The following is a 20,438-nucleotide window of genomic DNA, read 5'->3' as shown; positions in this document are numbered from 1 at the left end:
TGTTTGTCTCTGGAGTAGCCCGATTAAAACAAAACAAAAAAAAAAAGATGTAGACCAGGAGGAACCAAATACGAATCCAAAAAGGATTAAAAATATTTAATTCTTTTTTTTTTTCAATGAGTCAAAGGTCCATATATTGAGGTTATTAAAAACAAAATACAAGTGACAATAAAATGTCATTTCCATTTTGACATCAAATATACCGTGACATAAAGGAAACTAAGTCGATTTTGGTCATGAAGCCAAATGGCTATATCGTCAGCGTTACATTGAATTACTGTCTGAACACAAAGGAAATTTGGGCATTGTGTGCCTTGGAGTAAGTGCCTGTGTGTGTGCGTGCCAGTGTACATTTCTAAGCGAGGAAAGAAAAAACAGATTGGAAAGTAACGCATACTGCATGATAAATATAATAATTGCCAAGTGAGTGAATTTAAAATTATTATCCTGATTTATATTGCCGCTAGGTTAGCAACATTTCCACAGCTATTCTCTTATTCTGAAAGATAAACTTCCTACTTTTGCTCGCGGAAATAGATGACAGTGGTAACAAAACGGTAACTTTTACTTTTTACCGTTGTGTACAAGCTCTTACAACATATTCTGGTTCAACAAGAATTGCAAACAAGGCCCTTAAACAACACTTGTGCGTCACCACCCTTTTTTATCGAGCGGCCGAATGAATGTTATAGTGGGTGCACAAACGCGACAGATTGGGATTGCGTGCTATGCTTTGAGCTGCCCTGACACCGCTGCCGACACGCACGCCGTGTGAGGTGGTCCGTTTGAATTACGAATGAGCAATTGAACACTAAAATCACACATACTTGAAGAGATGAGCACATTTTTCCTGATATTGAATGACTTTGGGGCCGTCTCGGAAGGCTGGCGGTGTATTGTTGACATGGAGACCAGTCCTGGTCTACATGTGCTGACCCGACCGAAATTGCATCGTTGATGGAGGGGGGGAATCCATTAAGGAGCGCCTGCCTCATGGCAAGCGGCCACCTTGTGCGTGCAAGCCTCTCATAGACAATAAATGGGATGCTGATGCGCGCGTCTGAGCGGTGTAAAATCAAGTTTGGTTTGCGGCCAACCGCCGATGAAAATGCCAAGTCTCATTTTCGCTTGTCGGAACAGTTTGGGGGGGGCCGGAAGTAGGCGGCCAGCAGGTGGGTGGGGCCGACTATTGAGAAACCCTGGTTGACCCCAATCTGCTCTCGGTGGCTGTTTCTGATACGTGCGCAGGACGGCATTTGTGGGGGAGGGGATGACGAAACGGCTTATTGAAATGATTGTGAATTGGCATCGTGACGTGTAATTCATTGGCCTTCGTATAGGGCAGGGGTGGCCAACTGTCATGATTCGGCTTAGGGACCAACAGGTGGCACTGTTGGGCTCCCCCCCGGCAGCTGCGCACCTGTTGGTCATTTGGTAATTAGTTGTATAAAAGGACTCCTGCCCGAACACTCGGTGTCGGGTCATTGTTGCTCTTGCTACTGTCATGTGTGTTGCTGTTTGCCCTTAGTTTCTGTCATGTTTAGTTCATTGTTATGTTTTTGTTTAAGTCATGGTTTTTGTTTGATACTTTGGACTTTGTTTGTTTTGGATGTAGTTTTCCTTGTTTTAAATACAATTCTTCAAATACACCCTGCTCCTCCCTCCTGCCTGCTTTTTGGGGTCCACCACCACCACACAAACGTGACAGAATGACCCGACCACCTGGACCCCGCAAGTACTAAGGACTGGTCCCTGTTCCACCATGTGCCTGGCGGAGCGCGTCTGCGGCCGACACCCCTTTCCCCTTTCAGGCAGCGCTGGGGATGCGGCTGTCCTGTTTTCGTCTCGTCAAGCCGCGTCTACGGTGGGCCGAGTCCCGTCCGCGTCTACGTTGAGCTGAGGCTCGTCACGCGTCTGTTGGAGTTGAGTCGCATTCACGTCGACGACGAGCCGTCGTCGACGTTAATTTTTGTTTGATACTTTGGACTTTGTTTGTTTTGGATGTAGTTTTCTTTGTTTTAAATACAATTCTTCAAATACACCCTGCTCCTCCCTCCTGCCTGCTTTTTGGGGTCCACCACCACCTCGCAACGTGACACCAACCAGTCAGAGACTAAGAGCCAATTTTTTTTTCTGTGTTACTGCAAACAGCCACATCGCGCACATGCACGTGCGCAGACACGCGCGCAGGCACGCACAGACACCAAGATGAGCAAGAGCCGAAACTTCACTGAACACGAACAAAATCGAGACACACAGACATATCCCCCCCTACCCCAATCCTCCATTTCCTCCTCCCAACACTCGCGCTCGACTTGGGACCGGTTTGCTGGCTCCGGGTCGATCGTGATTGACTTATTGGGCACCCCTACCTCTAAAGATGACGAGCTTAGCGCTTAGCGCTGAGCACCGTTGTTTGCGCGTGAGCGGTGATTCAGTTGTCTTCTGATTGGTTGCCCTGTATGTCAATCCGGTGATTCAGTTATCATCTGACTGGTTGCCCTGTATGTCAATCAAGTAACTTGATTGATGACAGGCTGACGTAGTTAGTTCAGTGTATTTAGCGCCGTTGTTTGAATGGCAGCGCCACCGCCGAGGCGTTTTCGACGCTCGTCATGTGAACGCCCGGGAGCCGCATTGAACCAGCCAAAGAGCCGCATGCTGCTCGCGAGCCGCCCACTGTGCACCACTTAAAGGAATTTGTGATTAAAAACGTCAACGTGCACCTTATCAATTTTAATGTGGATACGTTTCATCCGTACCCTAATGGTTTCAAACTCCAGGTATATCCCGGCTGTGAATGAGTTCAAGCCACGCTTGAGGTTTGTGAACGTCAACTGTTGTATTCCAAAGGAATTCAGGCACAGCTGTCTTGTTTCTCTTGTTTTTCTTTTTTTGTTTGTTTGTCTGTCGCCATTTTGCCCGTGCCGAGCAGTTTGCGGCGTGCCCTAGATGAAGGCTAATCTGATAATCTCGTTAGCACATCTTTACACTCGAGTGACTGGAATATTTCACAGCAGGCAGAGGGCAGGACTGCGGCGCGAGATGCCTCAGATCCGGTGTCAGATTAACGGCCACTAATCTACCCGTTCTGCGTATCGGCGCTATGATCGCGCCGCACGGTGTGCGTGGGTACCGTTTGCGCGGGGTACCGGAAATGCAGACGGAGAGAGTGGCCCGCTCCTCAACCTTCTGCGTTGAGGGAGCAGTAAGAGCTGCTCATCTGTCAAACTGTCGCGCCGCCATGAATTTCTCCTTCATTAAGGATTAACGCGTCGAATCTAAACGCAGTGATCTCGAACACTGACTGCATAAAACCGGGAGCCAGGAGCTCGTTCCCTCGCCTGATAACACGGCCCATATAAAAAGTCGCGCCATATTGTCAAGCGCGGACCGATGAGAGACAGATCACAAAAGACACTCTCGGAGAAAAAAAAAAATCTTATCACCTTGCCTATCCAACGGGGTGTTGTCATGCGCATATGGCGTGAACTCCCTTCAGGGGAGAGAGCAGCTGAAATGGCTTGGCGCCACTTGTGAGAAATGACAATATCGTTGCGAGCTAGCAAGGCCAATCAAGGAGAACACTTCTGGGACAGTGAGACTGATGCGAAGAATTTGTCCCGCCCTTCCTCTCATGATTTATTTATTTTTTTGTCATTGAGCACATTGCTTTCACACTGATTGGACACGGGCGCGCCGGCTGCATTGCCGACCTGGTGTCCCCACTCAATTACACGTCCATTAGTGTCGAGAGCACGATGACTCATCTGTCATTGTGCAAAACAGGTTGCCGCTTGTTCCGGTGACAAATACAGCTCACAAAACATTTCGGAAGCAACGCGATTTTCAGAAAGTACGCCTGGATATGGAGGGGGGGGGGGGGGAGAGAAGAAGAACTGTGAACTGATGTTCGAGTAATTCCCTACAAGAATCGTGTATGTGCTCACAGAAGGTTCGAGTAAATCCTAAAATCCCACATCAAACGCTCGCCTTGTGCAGCACTGACAAGGGATCTAATGTCGAATCACGCTGTCAGATTTCCGCGTGGCAAGAAAATAAAAGTGACTGGGATGAGGTTTAGGTGCCCGGGGGGAAATAACGCCCACACCCCCTGCGATCACAAAACAGTTGATAAAATGCCTTCATGATGACTGTCTAGTATATATATACATGTATATACTGTATACAGTATATACTGTATATATATATATATATATAATTTTTTTTAATGTTCTTTAGACCGACTAGTGTCTAGTACAAAATATGCAACGTTGAGGAAATTGAATTATTGTTAGATTTTAACACATTGCAGGTAAAGTGGTGGTTACTCAAAATGCAATGGGAAAAAAATGCTTTTTTTTCCCTTCTTCTCCAGTCTCCACACTGCAAATTTCCCCAGTGTGGGACTCATAAAGGTTATCTTATCTTATCTTATAATTGTGAAGCATAGCTTGTTGTGACACTGCCATCAAAACTTGTCTGGCTGAATAGTTGTGAGTCTGTCCCATTTTGGATCATCTTTTCCTGCCATTGCTTGAATGCAAAGCAACAAGCATAACAAGTAGATACATTTGGTTTCTGTTGACAGAAGTTAGTTTGCTGAAGAAAAAAAATAAATCTTATTATGTTTGTTTTCTCTTTCTGGGATTTGAATGCATCCAATGGTGAGAGTGTACTTTATTATTCCAACGAACATACAAACCGTTGGCTGTTTGAGAGCGACAGTTGCTAGTTTTTTTACATTTTTTTGTAGCAAACGTAATGGTGACAGCTACGATCTTTGCGCCCTGGCGCAGTTCAAAGGAGACTTCAGCCTTTTGCTCCTCTCTCATCTTCCTCTCGCTTCAAAACAACATACGCAACGGGAAGAATAAGACAACTACACCTGCTGTTGTGTCGATGTGAAGGGAGCCATGTGGCGCATTCTAATTTTGTCTTCGTTATGATCACGAGGATGACGTATTTATTTTTCCCCCAAGTTTAGTGGATGGAGCTTAGGTTATAAAGTCACGATATTGAGTGGTGAAGCGCCCCGCCAATTTAATTCATCCGGCACTCCGCCCGCCTGGCCAAACACCTCCCCTCAACTCGAGACTCTCTGTACTCCTCATGTTCAATGTAGGACGGCACCTAAGAAGATTCGAGAGAGGCTGCTGTGAATCAATGCATGTCTGCCAACGCGGGCAGATGTGACTCCGAAAGAGCACCGCGGTCCCTCGTGTGACCTGCATGAGTCGGCTCGATTGTCTGTCTTTGCAGCGCTCTGGGATGGTCCCGCTGATTTATCCTGACACGAATCATGTTATGTGGCATGTCTGGAGCAGCGGTTGGGACTGTTTCTTTAATTTACAGAGACAAGCGGCAACATGTTAAAAGCCAGCCTCGTGCTCGTGGCGCCGCACCGCCAACTATTTACCATCTCTTGTGGTTACATGACATGCATCGACAATATTATTGTCCCTCTGCATCACATGGTTGGCAGATAAAAGCACATCTCCTGGTCACCAGAGGGAAGGCCAGCATCCTCTCCTGAATGTCGGGGGAAGGGGGAGGGACCATTTGTTTGCAAGAAGATCCCGGGACAAATGCTGACAACTTGCTCAAAAAAATGGAGGTGTCATGAGAGCATCAGCATGTGATCTGGTGGCAGATGCAGAGTGACTCAATGCCACAGTCGGAAAGATTCAGAAAGTAAATCCCGACTGAGCAAGCGCATCCCAAAGTTAGTTTCTTCATGACCCTTTTCTTGTCTTCGCATTTCAAAGCGCACGCTCTCTTTTCCAACTTTCGGCTGTTCATCGCAGATCAAAATCTTTTAATTAAAAAAAAAAAAAAAAAAAAAAAGGCATCTTTGCCGCAGCGCATTTCCCAATGATGTGCCAAACCTTTTCGGATGCCAGTTGCCATCTGCCAGCGCAGCGCTGTGACCGAGGCCTCGTCCCAGGCAAGCTGTGAGCGCTCGCAGCCAGCGAGACAGACGCTGAGCAAGAGGGTGAGAGACAAAAGAGTGTGCCGAGGCATCTGTGGCACGATGGCTTTATTGGGAGAGATAGTCAGCTTTGGAACATCCGGAACCATCCCGATTCTGCGGAGAGCAAATCTTGAGTCCGCCGCTTGAAAGTACATTTTCCGCGGGCATAAAAAAAAAAAAAAAGGACCTAAAATGTCCAGTTATCAAGCTAATTAACGTACTAATGAAGGAAGAACTCTTTTTGGAAATTATCTGCAAAACCCTTTGCAACATTGTGGTTATTAAAAAAGAATAATAATAACACCAGTATTCTCTTTCTCCCTCCAGGGCAGATGTATGTCATAATAATCCTCATTATAACAATAATAATAATAATATAGCTTGATTGCCATTATTTGTACGGCGCAAAACACTTGAGCAAACTAAGGGGTCGAGCCCAGAACTAGTGATAGTAAAGCAAAGATTGAAAGTGTCAACTAGTCACTCGACCTGGATAGTGTAAACATTCCGCGTACAGTATGACAATAAATGTACTTCGACCGCAGAGAGGATGTTGCCTGTCAAGATTAGAAAGCGTCATTGGGTCTTGCCGTTAAAGTGTCTAATGAGATCAGCATTACAGTATCCACCGTTGGAGGGGAAAAAGGAAAAAAACCAAAAAAACATCCCCTCTGTACAAAGTACCCTACTTCTTTCCGTCGCCATGACTAAACATGCAGTCGGCATGCGGCTGCTTCCCAAGCTCGTGCAGTGTAAGTGATAAGTGCTCTAAATACCCAAACTTTAAACCGTTCAAAAGGTCCAAATCCCCACAATCTTCTCTGAGCAGGTCTTAATGTGGCCGGACTGTGTTTTAAGTACCGCCAGGATAAAACTCTTAATGGTCATCAAAAACTGTAATCCAGAGAGATTCTGCTCTTAATCCAGGCAACGGTGTGCATGTCCGTGCTCTCGCTTGGAGCCCGCTGCAATGGCATTTTATGGAGTGATAGCGCTCCTGCTCTGACTACGTTGCAAAAGCCGAAATTATCTTTGCTTCTCCTCATTGTTTTCGTATCATCCTGTGCAAAAGAAACATTGAAAAGTGAAGCGACAGATGGTTCGAAGCTTGTCTGGCATGTCAACAGTACTTTTGGCAGTTTTAAAAGCTCCGCTTCGGTACCGTAAATTTAGTCCATACAGTAGCTACCGGTAGTTAGTCACCAAAGGACATGAACATCACCGAACACCACAATTTTTTTTTTTTATAATCGTGGTAACCTCCTTTTCCAAGTACATAATTGATCTGTTATATGCTACGTTGGCTAAAATTATGCTACAATCGTAAGTCAGGGGTGTCAAACTCATTTTTGTCACGGGCCACATTGTAGTCACGGTTTCCCTTGGAGGGCCGTTACGAATTTTGGCAAACCATATGAATGTTTCATCACCTCCACATATTACATATACAGCACGCAACAAATTGATGAATATCTATTTTTAAAATCAGAAGTCAAGAATAATGACTGCTATTGTGGATTACATATGACAATTTGAAATTTTGGTTCAGACTTTAGCAAGCGTCATGGAATTTGACATGCTTGATTTGCTTTCGCGGGCCACATAAAATGATGTGGCGGGCCAGATCTGGCCCCCGGGCCTTGACTTTGACACCTGTGATCTCAGTTGGATGTCTAAATCTGCTGTGAATATGAAAACTTACCACTTCTAACTAGTAATTATACAGTAGATGTCAAGCTTAATTTTGCACAAGATCACTGTTGCAAGAATGGTTTGGTTTTTTTTTTTTACCGCAGACTTGCTTGTGACAGACTGATGAGAAGAATCCAAAAAGGACATTGAAACTGGCCTTGGTTCAAAAGCGAGGCGATTAAACTCGAAACCGAGCATGAAGCAGTGACCGGCGACAGTTCAGCGAGACAGACGGAAAAATTCAGTGTACAGTGAGAGCTGGGAGAAGTGAAGGTAATTGTTGGGTCAAGGTGATTTGTCACGTCGAGCTACTTTTCACCTCCGGTTTATGGGCGGTCACCAGCCTGACAGCCTGACAGCCTTCAGCGATGCCACACTGTTTCCTGGCTGCACTTCATAATTGATGAGGGGGCAGGCAATGCGGGACTTGATCCTGACTGAGCGTGCCAGACTGATGCATTGCTCGTTTCAACGCTTCCTATTAGGGCAACTCTGCCATTAACAATTGGCAACTCTTTCCTTGACGTACTAAAAGCCAAGTTGAATGACTGCCGTGGGTTGTTGATGTCGGTAAATCGATCTAAATAATAGAGCAACTCCAAAATACAAACAAAGAAAAATAATAACATCGCTCTGCCCTTTCATCCATTTTTGAGATGCGCTTTTTAAATCAAACCATTTCCAAATAAAGCCACGAACGCAACAAATATATATGAAAAGGATACATTCATAACAGACGACGTCTAGAAGGGAATATAATGACAACGACAAAGAAGCACGGATATTATTATTGTGATGTTATATTTCCATGGCAGGTGGGTGAGGGGAGCGCAGATGAAATATTCTCAGTACCGGGTCATCTTAAAAGGTCAAATTAAAGCTGCATTCAAGAAAAAACATATTCTACAGGCACATCGTCAGAAAATATCACAAGATTCAAAATATTGTTTTCTCCCACTGAAAAACAAAATGAAGGAAAATGCTAACCCAAAATATTTTGAGGGGTCAGCTGACCCGATGTGTGTGTTTGCATTTAGCCCTATTCTTGTTGGATAAATGCCGAACCTTTGGTGACAGGAAACAGTGGCTGTGAGAATTCCAATAAAAGAGGAATGTGCTCGAATTGCTTGGCATGACAGCTGCAGTCTACCAAATTCCACCTTAGTTTAAAAATGTGTCGACTATTGTGGCTGTCGTTTGTACTACAAATGCACTGCATCAAAGTGAGCTCTTTTTTTTTCCGGTATTATTTTTCCCCCCACAAAACAGTGAAAAGGCCTTAGTTACACCAAACCGCGGGAAGCTCACTGCCGCCACGAACCTTGCTTGGGAACAAAATGTACAGTGTAGGATTCCCCTCCGTTCCTTAGCAACGTTACTGATCGACTCATACGTTGTTGTAATTCCGGAGGCACGGCGCAGTTGGTCTGAAAACATGCCTGGGAACCGGAAGCAAATCTCACTGTCTGCCAAGGCTGAAATTTATTTCGACAGTCATCCATAATGGCAATAAAATCATGGCAGAGTTCGATGGCAACAGATTGAAAGATGATCGTAAACGGCTTCGGGGTGTGGCACATCCTGAACTGGAGAAGAGGCACTTTTCATTGGCTGACTGAAGGTTTTCTTCGTACCGGAAACGCGTATTGGTAATTGACATGTTTATACTGGATTACGTGTTCATGTTTTTACACCTATTAATGTTCATACTCTATTATACATCGTCATTGGAGGCCATTTTATTGGAAATGGTTATCATGAACTACCATTATAACGTACAGATTCGTTATGTCCCTCGAGGTACGTTGAAACGAGGTTCATGTGTGTGTGTGTGTGTGTACATATATACAGTATATATATAATGGCATATTGGTGAGGTTCTTTCCAGTCAAACTATTTCTTTTTTTTTAAATAGCGGCGAATATAGGCAAACACAGTTAGAGTAGGAGGCGCATGAAACTGACCTTGGCAACCCTGTTGGCAACTTCCCGACCGACCATGAGGCCCTGGACAAAAGTCCGTGCGGCAATTAAAGCCCTGGTGACCTGGGCCTTCAGTTTCCTGGGCACATCTCCAAAGGGCTTGAGTTGATCAGAGTATTTACTGACACACTCCAGGTAATCGTCCGTGAAGTGGTACTGGGAGTTGAATAGCTGGAACATCCGCTCCAGCAGCCGGGACCAGAAATCATTGAGCATCTCCTCCAGGTTGACGTTGCCCCCTGTGTAGTAGCGCTTCAGCTCGGTGAACAGGTCCTGGAACACCTCCGAGTTTTTCATGTACAGCTTGCCAAATGTCCTTGAGAACAGGCCGGTCAGAGACCTCTCTGAATTGTCCAGCAGCTCCAAGAAATACTCTGCATGGGTTGATGTGAAAGAGGGGCGGGGGGCGAAAGTAAGAGGAGAAATAAATATGCGGAATAAAGGGCTTACTTTAAGATGTGTATTCATAATGGAAATGTTAACCTGCAATTATTCCCTTGTTTCATGTTCTTGAAAACAAATCTGCAGTTCGGAGCCAAACTTCAACACACAAAAAAAAAACAGTTTGTGGCACAAAAAAGGTTGGGGGCCAGCCAGTATATTGTGCTGAGGAAATATGAATGAAGTCAACTTGTCTCTTTCATCACATTCTCAATTGCTGCTACCATTGACGGCAATAGTTGTCCAATATCCATGTTACACGGAAGAGCCGGCAGTGAATGAAATGCATCTTTTTTTTTCCCAAACGCATTCTTGTTTTAATTTTTATTTCATGAACAAAAATTTTCTCGTCACATTTTACACCTTACGTTGACCGACTCAGTGGGCTTATTTGAAAATTCTGAAATTAACCAAGCAAAACATTTCATGACGACGACTGCACTTTCTCTCCAGGAATGAAAATTTTTAAAACAACAAATTTTGACATCTTAATCTCGTCGACACTTTAATATATATATATTTTTAACAAAATCGTTTTCATGAGACATGTAAGTAAACGTTATTATGTTTATTTTGCGCTGATTCTGAATCTACCCTTTTTTTTTCTTGGCCCTCATGGATCTCAACTATTTTTCATTGATGTACTCACTCTGGAAATATTTTCTTTAAGAGCCAAATACCCGCCAATCGGTGCAAAGCATTTTTGGATAAATAATAAAAAAAAAGAAAAAAAAAAAAAGAGAGACTTAAAACAGACTGATGCGCCATCATTGTCTGATTTATGAAACTTTGCAACTCCATTTGTTGTTGTATCTCTAGAGCTATTTGGAAATGAAGAGATATAACTGAAAAAAAGCAAGAATTAATGATCAATAAAGATTGGTGCACATCAAAATAATTCTCAACACAAAGTGTCCTCCTTTGGGATGATGGTAAAGAACTGTTCTCAATATGAGACCTTGACCTTGATTTTCATTAAAAACAGCTTAGCTAAAAAAAAATAAAATCTACTTAATAATAAAAAGAAGAGTGACAGCACTGAACATTGCATTGTTGCATTTTGCATTCAGTGAGACAGTTTAGTGACTCACTTGGGCTTGTGCTTCACTGAGGATCTTTGTCATTCTTGGTGCCAGGGAGGCAACTGCTGTGATCAAGCTCTCATTTTTATTTTATTTTTTTTTGCTTGGATGCTTCATTTAAAATATATTTTCAAACCTCACATAACTCCTGAAGTGCCTTCAAACACGCCCGGCTCTTGCATATCAGGGGTTCACAATAACAATAACTACAATCAGAGTGATAACAATAGAATATGTCATATTGTCATATATTAAGTAATGTTTCTGAATTAAGGGCTAGTTTCAGGTGGATTTTTTTTTTTTCGAAACGTCATAGCCAAAAAATACAACAGTGCAGGGGCGCAGGGTTTTCTCCCTGTGTGGGTTTTCTCCGGGTGCTCCGGTTCCCTCCCACATTCCAAAAAATTGCATGGCAGGTTGGCTGGGCATTCCAAATTGTCCCGAGATGTGATCGTGAGCACGAATGTTCGTTTGTTTGTGTGTGCCCCGCGATTGGCTGGCAACCAGTTCAGGGTGTCCACCGCCTTGTATCCGAAGACATGCCCGCGACGCTCATAAGGATAAGCAGATTGGAAAATGGATGGATGGTAAAATCCATATCGGGCACACGAATATCGGTCAAACTTAAAAAAAAAAATCAAAAACCAAATGTGCTCGAAAAAAGTAAAATCGGCATCAAAGATATCTTTTTCGATATGCTCTGACAGACATGAAATGATAGCTGTGGGTCGTTCATCCGGTGAATCCGAAAATATGAGCAATATGGTTGGAGGTTCCGATAAATATGTAGGAAGTATTGACGGGCAAATGCTTCGCTTTTGCATTCACTTATTGACGAACCAGGGGGAAAAAAACCATTTTAACCTGCAGGCTGGATTTGCCTGCATCGCCTGCGTGGTGGCAGCCTTGAGCGTCAAGGCACGAACGCAGAAGCTTCTGAGCCCAATCAGCTGGCGAGTCTTTCTGAAGCCTCGTCACTCGGATGTCATGCTCTTCACTGTACAAGGATGAGCTCCTCATTAATGTCTCCATGTCAGATATTCCTCTTACTTCCATTTCTGTAAACAAGCATGTGACACATGAATCAACATTTCACTTCTCGGGCCTGCTCCAAAAAGGCTTGTAAGCCTCTTAGCACTACGGTATAGCAAAAAAAAAAAAAAATTTTTTTTAATCAATGTAGTTGCAGCACTTATTCTTTGCCTTCAGTATTGCATATAGTAATTTTATGGGAGGTTCCCCCCCCCCCCCCTGTTGAGTCAATTGTATATTCAATCCAAACATGACAAGAACACAAGTTCACTGTTGCCGTTAATCGATGACATACATTGGCCTACATTCCCAAATACCCGCTATTATATTGACGGTAAATTGATGACCATTTGCTTCCCACCTCTAAAATACACTCTGATTAACTGTGACTTCACCTCCTGCTGAATCTATTTTGACGCGTTTTGCAATGCATCGTTACTTTGCTAAGTTGTTCAGCCAAAGCTCCCTTCCCCTTATTTGAACTGCGCCCACCCTCAAGAGGTGGGTGGGAGCCGTCCCTTGTCACTCTTCTTTTATCCTTGCAGCACAATGACCTGCTATTATTACGTCTACCTTTGTTTAAATATTGAAAGCCTGCGGGGCTTTTTCCAGTTGGATCTAAATCAAGGACAAGCAGTCTCGTGTGTACCGAACATGTCAAATTGGCTCTGTACAAGCCTTTAAGAAGCTTTGCAGACTGAGGGGGTAAATGTAGTAAGACAAATTAGAGATAAGGAGTGGAATCCTTTCATTCCGCAAAATATGTTGGAATATTGGAATTTGGAAAAAAAAAATACTGATCAGATACAGCTGCAGTCTCCACTATTTTCAATATTCATGAGAGATGCAACAGACCTTTCTTTTTGAGCTCGCCGGTGTTCACTTGTCTCCGTTTCACTCTTGACAGTTGTTGGAAGTGGACAGAATTTGACTTGTGCCTCATGTTTAACAGTCGGCGCTTAGGAAAAGGACTAGTTGTCATTAAACGTTTTTACAAATTATGAGTCAACCCCAGGAAGAATAGTTTCTGCGTTCGTGAAATAAACAAACGAGGAACGTGTTTTGACCATCGATTCGCAGCTCCTTTCAAATCAGCGGTCATCATGTGGACAAGAGCAGTCACCTTTGAGAGAAAAACCTTGGCAGACCAAAACATTGTGAAACAGGTTGAAGAGTTCACGCTTGCAAAGATGATGAATAAAAGTGTTCCACGCTATTGGCAGACTTGGTGTTTCTGTGCTCTGTGGTATTAGAGTATTCTCGAATCACCAGCGCCATTGTGCAACCATTGAGCTTGATGTGATTTCAAGGCCACATCCCTCATAAATACTGCGCTGGGAGTTTCAGACCGCAGCTGCAGCTGGCCAACTCAAGCATGGGACAAAACTCTTGTCAGGCCACGTAATCGTACGACTGAGAGTGATTGACCTTGCGCAGCATTACAACAGCTTCGTAAAGAAAGAATGGCCGTGTGCTTACTTGACGAGACGTCTTGAGACTCTTAATAATCATCCAAGGATTAGTTGTTGTTGTTGTTGTTGTTTTTTTAGAATCGCTGATGTGTTCGTATGATGTTTTAATATTGTTAAGTGCCATTAAATGTACAAATCATGTTGAGTGAGACGTTTTTAAATATCACGTTTGTTGTTAACAAGCACCAGTGATAAGCATCAGAATAATATTTTTAAGAAAAGTTTGTGTGGGGGGGGGGTTCAAGAGAAACTGCGGTACAATGATCACGATCTAATTGCGTATTGATGGGCTTTGCTGCAATTACAGTTGATGTAGACTATATTACACCGAACCGTCAAAGTCATTCTGACTGTGACGAATCAATTTTCAAGAAGAGCAACAGCACAAGGGACGCACGCACGGGTATTGCCGGAAACACTGGATATAATTATTATGGCTCGTGAAAGGTCACCTTTTTGTTCTGCGGGTACTTGTATTAAATGTAATGCCTCAAACAAACACTGTAAATCAATGTTAAGTCACTTAAAACAGGCGGCCTGGTGGTCCAGTGGTTAGCGCGTTGACCTGACATTGCAGAGGTCGATCCCGGCTCCGGCCTTCCTGTGTGGAGTTTGCATGTTCTCCACGGGCCTGCGTGGTTTTCCTTCCCACGTTCCAAAAACATGCACGGCAGACTGATTGAACACTCTAAATTGTCCCTATGCAGGTTTTTGGAATGTGGGAGGAAACCGGAGTACCCGGAGAAAACCCACGCAGGCCCGGGCAGAACATGTAAACTCCACGCAGGAAGGCCAGAGCTGGAATCAATCCCGACCACGCTGCCCGTTAGTAATCCAACAAAGTGAAAATGGCCCATATGGATTCGGCCATAGTTCCAGTTTTACACAGAGGACAATAAGCACACCTACGGGCACTGCCAACGCACGTCTGGATTTAATGCTGTTGAAATTGGTGACTTTGAAGGGTATCCAAAAGGAAAGCCTAACATATTGAAGTGACATCGATGAAATAGTTCTCGAGGACGAGGTCGGTTCATTTGATGCGTGACGGCCCATCAATCTTCAATGAATTCATTCTGGACAATAAACGAAAGCGAACGCGGAAGATGGGCTTTGTCACTCGGCATGATGATGACGGTGCATTTTCACCCGATTGCATCGTGTGCAGTGCTACTGGGGGTGAATTGCATTCCTCTCACATACCTGCTGCCCGTAGAGGTAGAACTGACAACATCAATATGAGGTACTCATAATTAAAAGCCCCTTTCATACCATCCTGTGGAATCGCCGCCCACTTTCACACAGCCCATCAATCACAGACCGGCAGGTCATTTTAGCATCTTTAATATTACAGTCGCTGCAGCCACCGCCTTTTACAAACACCAATTGTTTGGGGATTTTTTTTTTTTTTTTTTTGACAGCAAATAGAATATCAGCTAAATTCGGTGGGGGAAAGGGCTCACTGTATTCCACTTTGACGCGGAAAACTGACAGTCAGAATTGAGTAAAAGCCTCTTCTCAGTTCCCTAAAGAGAAAAAAAAAAACCTTAATGTTCCCTGATAGCAGCGGTGAAGGGGGGCACGTATTTGCCTTGGATAATGGGCTTTTAGACATTAATGGTGCACAGCAAGCCAGCCAAACACAGGCATATTACAATTCAGCATCTGTTAGATTAGAAGTCGTTCCGTGTCGTCCAAAGAAACCATCTGGCCCTGTAAATAAAGGATGAGTGGATATTGATGCCAGTTTCGAAGTTTGTTGCAAGATCTGTTTCTGGCTGGAAAATTGTTCTGCCACAAACAAGCCGAAAACACCTTCCGACGAATTAAAGGCAATTACTGTATTGCAGTGGTGTGCAGTCTGGGCCTGCAATGACTTCTCTGAAAGACATCATTCAACATCTATTATTGTGTGTGTGTGTGTGTGTGTGTGTGTGTGTGTGTGTGTGTGTGTGTGTGTGTGTGTGTGTGTGTGTGTGTGTGTTTTCGATCTATTCACTTATTTATTTTTGGACAGTCAGATTTCAGCTTCTGTGTGTTGCTACGTCAATGTAATCTGCCCAGGGCCTTCCGATCGACGTATGACACATACATCCAACAAGCAATGGCTGTCTACTTTTTTTAACCATTCATATTTCGTATTCAGCATTCTTTGCCTCACCTCAGGCTAACAGCCATGTCACATTTTTCGATCCTCTGATTAGCTGATCAGAGGTGACTAGTATATATATATATAGATAGATAGATATTTTTTTTCAAGGTGGGCTTTTCAGGGGGGAAAAATGGACAGGGTGAGGATATGTTGGCCAACACTACCTCTCTGGCTAGCTTTAACTTCTAGAATAGCGACAAATAGCTATCTCTGACTACATAACACAATTCCAACTAAACTACACAGCGGCATCTATCCAGCTGAGGTGCGAATGAGGATAGATTTTGTCTAAAATATAGTAATTTGTTTTTTATAATACTCTGTCTATAACAATCAGTATCACTGGTGAGCATGATGCAAGGAAAGAAGTCAAAATTAGCATGTTGTGCCTCATCAAAACACATGGAATAGCAAAAAACACATTTTTACGTTCCCCCCCGCCCCCCCGATAACTGAACGGCGGAGACAGTCCCAAAAAGATTCACTTGGCTGGACGGACGCGATGTAATGCGCTTACGTGGTTAGCTAGCAAAGAGCTTCAGCCGGCTACTTGTGTGCCTAAACGTTGCAGTTTTTGCTCCTAGGTCAGTAATCACCGTCTCCATGGTGGCGGAGATAAACTTCTTACACGTATCGTTCTCACAAAGGGATTACAAGGAGTCATTGACAGAAGACAGAGAAGCTAATTTCTCAGATAACCGAAAATTGAAATGTAATCGTGAAACACCGGAATTAAGTGCTTGGGTGATTGAGTCTGACTCAAATTACTACAGAGGACTGATGCCAACTCTGGAGACACATATTTACAAATATAGGATATCAACAGCTACTAAGCCTCCGATAAATACAATTTTCCTGGCTAAAGGTTTAGTTTGGGAGAAGTGACTCGCCAAATTGCATTTTTTTTCAATCAAAGTTTCTTCACATAGAGGTGGTGGCGTCTCATTGTACTAAGCATGCACAAAGATCGCCATAAAATAATTCAGAAAAGGGTTGGACCAAACATAATCGCAAAGTTGTAGTTCATTTTATTGTCAATCAAATGGGTCTTTCCACAGTCGATGAAACACAAGTGATGTCGCTAGTTTTCCTTCAGAAACACTCCATGCCACTTCTAGAAGCTCCGATCACCACATCTCAAAGCATAAGAATAATTGTCCTTGAGGAAATTAATTACCTTTTTGCACCTCCACTCTGTGCAAAGTGGGTCTAAGTTAATGAATGATGAAAACTGTCATCGCTTTCACTGGCACTCATTTTTTTTTCTGGTTGGAGTTTTGAGCCACTGAGTCTTTGATTGTTTATGCACGTGAGAATGTTTGATTTATGAACTCATTTCATTCAGACACAATGTGACAACTTGCAAAGCACAGAGTACCCCCCAGCCCGAATAGAATATAAAAAGGTTATTTCATGATGGCAAGTGCATTATGCTTTATAGCAAAACGTGATCCTTTGATACCTTTTGCTTGGACTAAAGACCTTCAACATCTTTTGCCTGGTGAGTTTTAAACCGACTGTCGATAATGAGAGTTCCACTCACTTTGCATAAAGAATCTCTTTGAAGCTGAATATTTGCCGTGCCAAATAACCTTGCATGCTTGTAGCCCGATTGAGTTGAATTTGGGCCGATTGCATGTCTTGCTGGATAGCATTTAGTGCGCAGCGTACAGCTTTCAAATGGTCATACAGACGATTAGATTTCTGACATGTTGGGCGAGTGATTGCGTTTCCATGCAGTCAGTATTCGGGTTCAGGTCAAAAATCGGACTTTTGAAACATTCGGAACAACCCCTTCAGATGCGTTAGTGGACAGTCACTTCTGCATATTTGAAATCAGCCGATTTAAACGGCGATGCACGGGACGTCATGATGCAACTGGAAGTCATTTCTGCTTGTTAATTTCTGCCGTAAATTAAAGCCCGTGATGTTCATGTCACCCACCGCAGGAATTAAGCAGTCTACATGGACTTTAAAAACGAGAGTACGGCTATTTTTCAGGTGTTAAAAGAGGCTTTTGATTGCATGAAAACGTGTCTTAATTTTGACTTACCACCATGGGACACACTTAATATCAGTTGGCAATTACTAAATCAGTCCTAAAGCCTTTCAAGCTCTGACCAGCTTAGTAAATCATGTAAAAATCTGTCACTACAATTATATTTGACAACTACATGAAATTATTTTATTATTAGTATCACCATTATTGTTATTTTTTGTGCTGCGGGAGCTGTGGTGAGCCAAGACAGTTTTTTAGGTCCCCGGATGCTGAATATGAACAGCGCTCTACGAATAAAGTTTGCCTGATTGTTGTTAAGAATACCATTGCTAGTAATAGTTGTAGCCATAGTATTCAAGTCCATCCATCCATTAACTAAACCGCATTGTCTTCAGGAGGGTCGCGGGTGTGCTGGAGCCTATCCCAGGTGTCTTCGGGCAGTGGGCGGGGTACACCCTGAACCGGTTTCTAGCCAATCGCAGGGCACACAAAGACAAACAACCACTGGCGCTCACAATCATACTAAGGGACAATTTGGAGTGCCCAATCAACCAGCCATGCGTGTTTTTGGAATGTGGGAGGAAACCAGAGTACCCGCAGAAAACCCACAAAGGCATGGGAAGAACATTTAAAACTCCACACAGGCAGGCCGGAGTCGAACCCTGCACCTCTGCACTGTGAGGCCGAGGCGCTAACCAGTCGGCCACCATGCCGCCCTCGTATTAAAGTCCTTCCTATTATTGTATGAAAATAAATAACGCGATACAACCTCCCAAAGTGACAAAAATAGAGTTGTCCGCCTAACTATATCAGCTCAATGTAGCAAGATACAAGATGATTCCAGACATTGTCCTCTTTTCCTCCCTCCGAATATACTGAAGGACCGCAATGCAGCACACTCATTGGGTTGATCCTCTTCTTTGTTGTGAATAGGGTCCGTCAGCCTGAGGCTCACACACGGAGGGATGAAATCCTCCAATTTCAGTGACTGTTGTGTTTTGTATCTATGGGGCATTGGAGTGTGTGAAAGCCTGCAGAATGGGTTGGTTGTGGTCAAAAATAGCAAGCGCTGCTGGACAAAAATTGTACGGAAGCAGACATGCTCTATCAAGGGACTGTCTGTCGATTTGAATAATAATGCACCGACTGCACAGCTTCACTGGTGGATGGGCAGAGGGGCCTGAAAAAATCCATTAACCCACGACCAATTTTTAGGCATACCAACAGCGTGTAAAAAAAACATTTGAACCTTGAATAACGAATAAATGAGAAGAGCAGCTGGACTCGTAATTTGAATTCTTCTGCATTGCACAAAGTTGTTTTCAATTCTACGCTCTCTAACAGTTTTGGGAGCAAACATTTCAGTCTTTCAAAGTCATTAATTGTGCTACCAAAGATCCTGTTCAGAGTCACGGATGAGCCGGCGCCAATCCCAGCTGACTTTTGGTGAGAGGCAGGATTGCGCCCTGGACTGGTCGTGAGTCAGTCTCAGTTCACCAATTGACACCTATAATCATTTTTACAGTCTCCAATTACACTAACTTGAGGTTTTGGACTGAAGAAATCGTTGTCAACCCAATCAAGGGATCTAGCCGCCTATGTGGTCACTGCGGTGATTTGTAGACATGCGACCCGGACACAAGAAAGGCTGTATTTTTGCAGGGCAGGCTTGTTTTTTTTCCAGTGAAATGTGCAACAACATATATATTTCTCAGCATTGAAAGTGCATTTTCTTGACATTCCATATTCCTTGATGGTTTATCTTAAAAGTCTCGGATGCAGTTCAAAACGTATCTTGATCAACCTTTTTGGAAGACCACCCAGCATTTTCACTCACATTGAAGCTGCGGCAGATGAAAGAACCCAAAAGGCCAAATCATGTTTAAGTGGCCTTTACGTGACATTTCTTCAGCCTGTTTAACATTTGGCGAATTAAATATTCCTTTGCGAATGCAGACTTTGTATTGTTTTTCATTTTCATTCCCGACAGCACCGACACCATATTTCTAAGTTTGCAACAGAATGGTCTGAAAAACAAGAACGTTAGATGCTTCCAGCATAGCGGCATTACAGGGACGGCGGTATGGTTATTTTTTTCAGGGTCTTGGGAACAGACTCCAAGAAAAAGAAAGAAAGAAACTCTGCATTGCATAAACCGTGTTGGAAGGGCTCTGTTAGATGTTACACTTGACGGACGAGTATCAGTAAACGGTTCTATTACGGTCCGTAAACATGATGCACCCACCAACTCTATTGAGGAAGGCTGCCGGTTGCATTATGGAACAATTTCCTGACATTAATTTGTCCCCCTGGCACGCCATGAGAGCATTTCCTCAGTTTTCTTTCACCGATGTCTCGGCAGAAAAATAGAGAACATGTTTCTTTTTGTTCTTAGATAATGAGCTTCTGCCAGCGGCCAAAACTACAAGGTGAGACATAATAGCAGCTGTCTAAAATTTCCATTGAACTACACATTTTCATCGTCTCTGTACATGCTTGTGAGGCATGTAAACACAGCGGAATAAAAATGCACCTCCTCAGATGGCCAACTCGGCTTAACGTTCGGAGCACAAGACAAACAGGTGAACATTTCAACATTCTGATCTCCCTCA

At 43.6% G+C, this 20,438-nt stretch overlaps 1 protein-coding gene across 1 annotated transcript in view; it reads right to left on the bottom strand.

Annotated features, from left to right (window-relative positions):
- LOC147208017 (glypican-6-like) overlaps positions 1-20,438 on the bottom strand; it is a 71,075-nt gene that overhangs the window by 25,663 nt on the left and 24,974 nt on the right. Inside the window, exon 3 of the mRNA XM_086107761.1 lies at positions 9,631-10,022. Coding sequence (XP_085963887.1) covers positions 9,631-10,022 — 392 coding nt within the window. The remainder of the gene's footprint in view (positions 1-9,630; positions 10,023-20,438) is intronic.

Source organism: Hippocampus guttulatus, chromosome 3 (genome assembly GCF_054856545.1).
Source record: "Hippocampus guttulatus isolate MCC_2025c chromosome 3, RoL_Hgut_1.0, whole genome shotgun sequence".
In the NCBI taxonomy this organism is placed as follows: Eukaryota; Metazoa; Chordata; class Actinopteri; order Syngnathiformes; family Syngnathidae; genus Hippocampus; species Hippocampus guttulatus.
This window is presented reverse-complemented; position numbering and strand designations above follow the sequence as displayed.